The sequence below is a fragment of the Elephantulus edwardii genome, unplaced genomic scaffold (genome assembly GCF_000299155.1).
Source record: "Elephantulus edwardii isolate Elephantulus edwardi_28Jun2011 unplaced genomic scaffold, EleEdw1.0 scaffold00077, whole genome shotgun sequence".
Lineage (NCBI taxonomy): Eukaryota > Metazoa > Chordata > Mammalia > Macroscelidea > Macroscelididae > Elephantulus > Elephantulus edwardii.
Genome location: NW_006399827.1, coordinates 7,873,872 through 7,882,933, shown reverse-complemented (window position 1 = coordinate 7,882,933; position 9,062 = coordinate 7,873,872). Strand labels below are relative to the sequence as shown.

At 41.8% G+C, this 9,062-nt stretch overlaps 1 protein-coding gene and 1 pseudogene across 1 annotated transcript in view; both read left to right on the top strand.

Moving 5' to 3' along the window:
* UTP18 (UTP18 small subunit (SSU) processome component homolog (yeast)) overlaps positions 1 to 440 on the top strand; it is a 45,806-nt gene extending 45,366 nt beyond the window's left edge. The window contains exon 15 of the mRNA XM_006889459.1: positions 403 to 440. Coding sequence (XP_006889521.1) covers positions 403 to 427 — 25 coding nt within the window. The 3' untranslated portion in view covers positions 428 to 440. The remainder of the gene's footprint in view (positions 1 to 402) is intronic.
* Positions 441 to 2,118: 1,678 nt separating this feature from the next.
* Positions 2,119 to 2,912, top strand: LOC102868535 (annotated as a pseudogene).
* Positions 2,913 to 9,062: the final 6,150 nt, after the last annotated feature.

Below are 9,062 nucleotides of genomic sequence, written 5' to 3'. Positions count from 1 at the left end.
ATTGAATTTCAAAGACCGTTAGATTTTTCACCAGAGCCTGGCTTTCCAGGTTGTGACTGTAGCTGTACTAGCAGATGAGTTGGACTGACAGTGTTTCTGTTGGATATGTCTGATCATGTGTTTCATATACTCCAGTTTGATGCTTTGGAGTGAGCTTAGTACTTTTTTTTGAATTCTGAGGCATTTGGATCTTACAGTTGGTCAGGTTCAGGAGTCTGAGCCCTGGAGCCTTTCAAGGAGGATTGTGATTATGTGGTTTTGGGGTGTTTTTTTTTTTTTGCATAAAATGCTGCTGTGTAAAGAAAAATTATGTCTTTGTCAAGTGCCAGTTAATAGATCTAATTGACAATAGTGTGGATAATTTTAAAGTTGTTTAGATGATTTATCTTTACTTTTTTTCAGGTTACACCATTACTCAGACTTCTGAAGAGGTTCTATGATGTAAGAAAATAATTTTTAATTCTATGGTTTAAACTCATTGCTGTTAGGTGGAGAAGGGGCTACATTCGTTTGCTTTCATTTCTCTGTTCCTGGGTTGCTGCATCTTCAGTTTAGGGGCGTGAGATGAAAGTAGATAAGCAGTAGTCCAATTGGACTTGAGTATTCCTTGGGAATTTCTTATCCTGCATCATATCATTCTGGCGCTGCTTTTTAAAGGTCACACCTTAATGAATGAGCATCAGACTAATTACCAAATGTATTTAATCCATAAAAGAGAAAACAGTTGTCTTCAGACAGAATTAGATCTTGTCTGAGCTGTATTTCTCACTTTTTAAAAAAAATACTCCCCCCCCCGCATTTTAAAATAATTGTAAAGATAGAGAAGAATACGTTTTTCAATTCAGAATGTCAGTGTAAATTTAGTGACATAGCTTAACTTCAGCCATGGTGTGCAATCATCATCTGTGTCCATTGCCATATTTTCTCTCTCCACCAGTAGAAACTCAGTGCATCCCAGTCATACTGCTTTCTCTCTACCTCCTGCACATGGGAATGACTATTAACCTTTGATCTCTATACATTTCTTTCTTTGAGATCATTTGTCATTTTTTGATTGACTGTCTTCATTCAGTGTTAAGATTCACTCATGTTGTAGTATGTATAATGCATCCAGTGGAAGATCACGGAGTAGTCCATTGTCCACTTCAGTCACATTTTGTTGGTTTATTCGTCTGTTGATATACATTTGGGTGGTTTGCCCCTTTTGGCAGTTGTTACTAGTGCTGTCATGAAACAGGTGTACATTTATCTGTCACTATTTAAGTCTCTTGAGTGTGTACCTAACAGAGGAATTGCTGCTTTTAATTATGATTATAATTTCTTCTGTTTTTTTCCCCCTCAGATCCATGTGAGCCTCAAGAGAAGCCCATCCTTACTGATCATTTCAGAATCTTTTTTTTATGTCTAATTATTTATAAATAGTGGTTTCTTGAGCTTGCTCTGCTCACTGACAGTAGAAATGTCTGAATAAACACTTGGCTACTACATACTCTCTTCTGTGTGATTTGCGTGGAAGTATACAAAGTATATTGCTTTTTAGTCATTCATACGGTTAGTTTTAGAACATTAATTACAGTATCTCCAGTATAATCACACTTTCCACACTTCTCTGTAATTCTCATTTCCATTACTTTTGTCCTGCCTTCTCGGCTTTATTCTTGGACATAATTGTTATTCTAATGAGTGAGTATCACTCGTGTTAGTTTGGTTTTTTTTCCTTGTTGTATATTGTTGAATCAGATCTGACTGATACAGGAGGAGATTGCCCTCCTTCTCCAGCGGAGCATCTGGTGGATTTGAACTGCGTGCCTTTGGGATTGCAGCGCAGCTTCTTGCCACTGGGCCACCAGAGCTCCCTTTGGTGTTAGTTTTGATCCTCTCTCGGTTGTCTGAAAATAGAACTATGGGAGGGGGTGAGTTTTGTTCTAGGTTCAAAAAGGTCACTAAGGGAGTTGTGAGAGTTCTACCGGTCTTTATAGGACCAATAAGCCTGACCTTTTAAAATTCTGTTTCACACTTTCCCTCACTTTATCTAGGACCTTCATTTTAAGACCAAAAGAGATTCTGAAAACTTGTCTATAGTAAAAAATAATGTAGACTCTCTTCCATCCACCCAAGATGCTGAAGGGGAAGAAGACCAAGGGGAAGTAGGTGGTCCTGGCACCTGCCGTGGTCAAGAAGCAGGAGGCCAAGAAGGTGATGAATCCCCTGTTAGAGAAAAGACCCAAAAACTTTGGCATCCGGCAGGATATCCAACCCAAAAGGGACCTGCCCTGCTTTGTCAAATGGCCCTCCACATCTGGCCTCATCAGCAAAGGGCAGTCCTCTACAATTGACTCAAGGTGCCATCCACCATTAACCACGTTACCCAGGCCTTGGACTGCCAGACTGCTACTCAGCTGCTAAAGCTGACTCACAAGTACCAACCAGAGACCAATAAGGAGAAGAGGCAGAGTCTGTTGGCCCGGGCTGAGAAGAAGGCTGCTGTCAAAGGAGACACCCCCACCAGGAGACTCCTTGTCCTCTGTGCCAGGGTGAATACACTCACCATCCTGGTGGAGAGTAAGATCCCAACTGGTGGTGATCGCACATGATGTGGACTCCATCAAGCTGGTGGTCTTCCTGCCAGCCTTGTGTCATAAGATGGGTGTTATCGACTGCATCATCAAGGGCAAGGCCAGGCTGGGCCACCTGTACCACTGTTGCCTTCATGCAGGTGAACCCAGAAGATAAAGGTGCTCTGGTGAGGCTGGTAGAAGCCATCAGGACCATATGATAAGCTCTGCTGCCGCTAGGGAGGCAATGTCCTGAGGCCCAAGCCAGTGGCCCACATCACCAAGCTGGAGAAGGCCAAGGCCGAAGAACTCACCACCAAACTGGGCTTATGTACACACTGGCTCTCCTGTGCATAAGAATAAACTTACTCTGCCGCCTGCCATTTGGCATTGTGGGTTGGAAACAAAACAATGATATAGGTATAAGTCTCATATCTCATACTTCCTAGTTAATGCTTATTCTCATTTCTCTTTGCCCAGAATAGATCTCTCCAAGTTTCAAGGTGCTGGCTAAACAGTGGCTTTGATGAACCACTCATATAATTTATGATATGAGCTTGATATGCCAGCTTGGTAGAGAACTGTTAAGATCACAGAGTGAATGTTGATTGAACTCCCAGGTCTTGTGGGGAAGATGATAAAATGACTTCACTTCAGATGATTGTCACTATGAATTGAGGGTATACAGATTTGAGAGTATATAGTTTATTAGTCACTCTCCTTCCTGAAAATGTGTGTTGCTCACCAGCTTGGATATTTAAGTTGTAGAGTTGACACTTGGGTACCATAATTTTTTTTAAAAAATTTTTTTTGGTACCCTCATTCTTTATGTATAGTATGTCCTTTATAGACTAGTTCCTACATTTCTTAGGAAACCTGAACATACATCATGTGTTGAAGACATATTAAGGGGGCTGAGGGTTTGGTTATGGAAACTACCAAAGTAGTTCCAATAGCTTTTACCTCACCTCCCTTCTAAAACATGAGAGAAGTTAGACTCTGGAGGAAGGGAGTTTTCCAGTGATAAGAAGTGGCTCTGCCCAGAGAAGTAATAAGTCTTCGCTGCCAGTTTTGGTTTTGTGTGTTTTTTTTTTAGAAAAAGGGTTCATGGATGGTATCTTTAAGCTTCTTTCTTCAGGTGTACTGGAGGTGATCTAAAGCAGTCCATGTGGGCCTTGTTGAACTTACTCTGTCCTCATTCTGAAGGAACATTTTTTCCAAGATGGACCCATCGATTTAGCCTTTTTTTTAAAAAATTTTTTTTATTAAGTAAATTATTTATTTATTTATTTTTCATTTCAATGAACATCTGCAAAGATTTTGGAGTTCCATTAGTTCATTGTTGTACCCTTCTCCCCCCCTTCCCCCCCCGTTTGCTCCTCTCCCCGAAAAGCAAAAGAAAAACTCCCTCATTGGTACACAATTCCCCCCCCAGCACATCCCCCAACCCCACCCCCAACCCACTCTGCAACCCTCATTCCGTACTCTTATGATAAACATAATGCCCTAAAATATAATACTTTTAAACTATTCTCTCCCCCATAGACTTCAATGCAGTAAACATAATTGATCCAGTTTTTCAAAACTGCCTTTTTTTATAAATATACCATCGTCTGTAATAGACTGCTAATGCTAGAAAGCCCTAAAATCAGTTGACTTGTAGGTGCTGTTTTATTCTTAAGTTGCTAGAGGGCAGCATTGTGCTGTGTGACTAATTGAAGGCAAGCCCTTTTCTAGTTTGGTTAACTTCTGCTCAGTCGTTTTTTAGGGAGCCCTGTTGGCCTCGCGTTTGGGGCACTTGGCTGCTAACCCAAAGGCTGAGGTTTCTGGAGGTTCAAATCCACCAGCAATCCTTGGGAGAAACATGTGCAGTCTCTTCCCGTGCAATTTCCAGCCTTGGAAACCTGCGGGAAGGTCACCTACGAGATGGTTCTTACTCAACAGCAATGAATACATATGAATTGAGTTTAAGTCATTGTTGGAGCCTTGGTGGTACAGTGGTTAGGGAGCGAAACAGCTGACCAAAAGGCTAGCACGTTGTACCTGACAGCCACTGTGCGGGAGAAGTGCCTGCTTCTGTAGAGATTTAGTCTTGGAAATGTCAGGAGGCGGTTTTACTTTGTCCTATAGGTCCTTGGAAAGGGACATCAAGTTTGGCAGAGTGGAGGGGAGGCGAAGGAGAGGAAGACCTTTGGTGAGATGGATCGATTCTGTAACTGGAGCGGTGGGAATAAGTGCGTTTGAGATGGCTAGGTTGGCACAGGATAGAACAGCATTTAGAGCTCTTGTACATAGGGTCGCTATGGGTCGCAAGTGACTCCATGGCACATAACAACAACAACAACATAGGCTCACTGTGAACCAGAATTGGTAGGAGTATGTTTTGAAATCATTGTTTCAGAAATAGATCCCATACTTTAGAAATGCTTATTTTACTTGTGTTTTACTTCCTAAGAGCTTGAAGATTTACAGGAATTTATCAGAAGAAATATTGGAAGCCAGTATTAGTTTTAACTTTAAATACAAATGTTAAAATCCCTAGGTCATTTTTATACTCAGATTCATTGCCATTAAGTCAAAACAGATTCCAGTTGACTCTGCAGTGGGTTTCTGAGGCTGTAAGCTGTGTGGGAGAAGAGCGCCCATCTTTACCCAGTGGATTTGAATCACCACAGAGGCATTCAGCAGAGCAGCTCCTGTGGACCACACTCCCAGCGCTAAACAATCGCTAGGGCTAATCTCCACGTTAGGTGAATGAGCTGTCTGTTCTATAGGCAGAGGAGATTTTACCAATCTTCTTGCTTCTTTAAAAAAAAATATTTTTTATTTGCTTTTTTGTTGAGAATGCAGATAGCAAAATTGTACACCAATTCAGATATCTACATATACAACTCAGTTATATTGGTAAATTCTTCAAGATGTGCAACTACTATCACCCTCTTTTCATTCTTTCTCTACCATTAACATAAACTTCCCCCCACTTGGATGTGCGTTTCTACCAGATTTTTAAAAAATTTTTTCTTTTCCTTTTTTTTTTTTTATGATGTCAGTTTACCCTGTATGGTTAGGTGCCAGCAGGTCAACCATGACTTACAGCGGCCCTTTGAACAACAGTCCATCTGAACCTTGCCTCATCCTGTGCCATGCCGGCGGTCACTGTCACCCATCTCCTTGAGGGTTGTCCTCTCACATGTCCTGGCATGATGTAATTTTCCAAGAACTGGTCTTTTCTGCTCCGAAGTAAGATGTTCGCCATCCTTGCCTCTGAGCAGCACCCCTGGTTGCATGAGGTCTTATGAGAACATACAGCTCAAGGCAAACATAATTTAGTAAGCTAAACGATGTATGGGGTTTTTTTTAAATTTTTATTTTATTTTATTTTATTGTTTTTGTGTGAGTGTACCGTCAAATCAGATCTGACTGGTACAGGAGGAGATTGTTTGTCCCTCTTTCCTCGGCAGAGCATCTTGTGGATTCGAACCGGGAGCCTCTGGGATTGTAGTTGCAGCTCCTTACCACTAGGCCACCAGAGCTCCCCCACGATGTATGGTTTTAAGAAACCTTGAGGGAGTCTTCGTGGTTTAGAGTTTAAAGATTATATTAAGAGGAATAATTTGTGATTCATCTATTCTCTAGAAAGTTGGAGTCCATGAGAATTTGAAATTCTATTCTAATCAGAATGACTCTACGCAGTCTTTGATCAAGATGTCCAGTGATAGTAGCCAGGCATCATCCACTGCTTGTTTCATAGCAAAGGAAGTAGTTGTTCATGAAGGCAGTTAGCCACACATTTGTTTACTACGAACCCTGACTCCTTTCTCTGCTGCTGTAGGTGAATAAGAAGCCGAATATTGTATCGTGGATGACCATTTGAAACACTTTCAAGACCCCAGTCACTATGTAAGGAACCAGGAGGTGGGACAGAGTGCTAAACACATTAGGCCATTTAGCTGGAATGTACCATGAACCGTAACCCTAAACTTTGGATTCTACTTAAGCAGACTCAACTGGTGTTCTCTTTTTTGGTCATTTTTATAAGTAGATCTTACAACTTTTGTCAATTCAGCAATGTACAGGTGACATTAATACTTTACTGACATTTATTACATTAATTGGCTGTGCAGTGTTGACCTTAATGTGATTATTTTTGCCTCACCACAAACTGATCTTGCCATTTGCAATAACACTGCCCTCTTTCATTACTCTACCCTACCTCTGGGAACCACTTGGCACTCTACAAATAATGCTTGCCTTTGTCTTTTTACTGAAGTGAGTTCATTTTTTATGCTGGACTAGGAATGGAGTGAAAAATATGTCCTGTGTCTGTCATTATCCTTTCAATACAAGTTAGGAGTTTGAGTCAGGACTTTGCTCCTTCCCCTTGTAACCAGTACCAGGCTCACCTTCAAGGAGGTGAAAGCCATTTACCTAATTCTCTGTTGGTGGATAGCAGGACTGTGTTGCAGGCCTGATTGGAGATGGACGGCCCTAAACTGAAGGGTAACTTTTATTTTATTTTTTCTTGAGGGTAACATTTTGCCAGCTAGAGCCACACAGGATGTACTCATTTGCTCTGATGAGTTGACAAGAAGAAATCTGTGTCTCACCTCACCTCCCACCCCAGATACTCAGTGAACTGAAGAATTCATCTTGAAATTTTCAAGTGAGAAGTCACCTTACTAAATGTTAGATGTGACTATTTCTGATCTGAAACCTTTTCTGGGTTCACAACCATAAGGATTTGACACTGGCTTGTGTGCATTTCATTTTAGGGATTGGATGGTGGTGGTTGTGTGAAGTTTGGAACGGACTCATAGCTAACTTTCCAGCAGGTTTTCAGAAGCAGTAGATGACCTGGGAGGTTGCCCATCCTCCTCCTTTGGAGTGGCTGGTGTAGTAGAACCCCCTGCCTTGAGGATTGTAGCGCAGCTTTTTACCGCCAGGGCTCCTGGACATTAGGAGATTGGGGGAGGCAAGCAAATTCCCTTCAAGTGTTTGCTTGCTACCCCGAGGAGCTCTTAAAATTTCTTGAGGTCTCGCTGAAGTGCATCTCCAGTTCATCACGCAGGCAACAATCATGTCTGTCCTCTGTTTCTTGAAACTGAAGGAGTGTGGGGAGAAGGTAGAATGTGGACTACAGATGATGATATGTTAGTGCTGTACTTGTGCTGATGTTAGCATGCACATAAAATCTCATAAAAGTCTCCCTATTCCTTTTAAAAAGGGAGTGATAGATTTTACCTGGAAGTGAATTGAGGCTCAGGAGAGTTGAACACCCTAATCCTGAAATTATCTTTACATTGGTCAGTGGCTCTCGAAGTAAATTATTCAACTTGAAAGGGGTGAGATAAAAACGATTAGATTCTCAGAAGAAAGGAAAACTATGCTGTGTAAATCATGCCAGTGGTTTATAAGTATGCTTAGATTGGGAGTCCAGGGGGTTTCAGTCAGACCACCGACTAGGTGTCCAGTCCTGTACCACACCAAACCACGCAGTCAAAACCTCGACAGTTTTCCCTCAACTGTTTCCCCAAACTTACCTGTGTGTAGGTCTCAGATGGCACGAAGGCGAAGCTCTTGATTGTTACCTAAAGAGTTGGCAGGTGGAACCCACCCTTAAGTCCCTTGAGAGAAAGACCTTTAAGCCTCCTGTGTCCACTCAGCTTGGGCTCCTGGCTGTACTTCATCCTCTTGTCACAGCTGCCTGTAAATTTATCAAGGAGGAGACTGGCTTATCAGATGCATGGCTGGTGTTGATTTGAACTTCAGGCTTTGGGTTAGCAGTCCAACATGTAACCTACCATACCAACAAGGTTCCTCCCTGAAAAGTTACACTTAAGAAAGCCTTATGGGGCAGTTCAGTTCTATCACGGGATTGAAATCTACTCTGTACCCAAGAACAACGTCACTATCATTTAGTTAGACACTTAAGCTAGTTACCTAAGACTTATTTTAATCTCCACTGAAAGCCACGCAGTTCGAACCCACCAGCTACCCTATGGGAAAAAGATGGGCACTCTGCTGTGCGATTTACTGCCTCTGAAAACCTGCTGGAGGGTCAGCCAGAAGTCGGTGCCAGCTCCATCATGCACAACACCCTTCTACCACAAAAATAATTACCAGTTTTATCTAAACCTAATTCTGCCTTCTTATTCGACAGCCGCTTTCTCAGCACTCGCCTATTTTCATCTGTTAGACAATCCTACAACTGTTCTCATTAACTCTGTGTTTCACGTTTCTCAATCAGGCTTCCATACTAAAACCAAAGACACTTTTAAAAATAGAAATTTTCAAGCTTAGACACTAGCATAATAAACTCCCATGTATACAGCAGTCTCTGCAACAGTTACAAGCTCCTGGGAATCCTTATATCCCCTCCCACAAGCACTGATTGTTCTGAAGCCCAGCCAAGCTGTATCATTTCCTGTGTAAATATTTGAGTATGTACAGAGATGTGTCTTAAAAAATATCTCAACTTGTTACTCCCTATTTGAGATTCTTTAACAG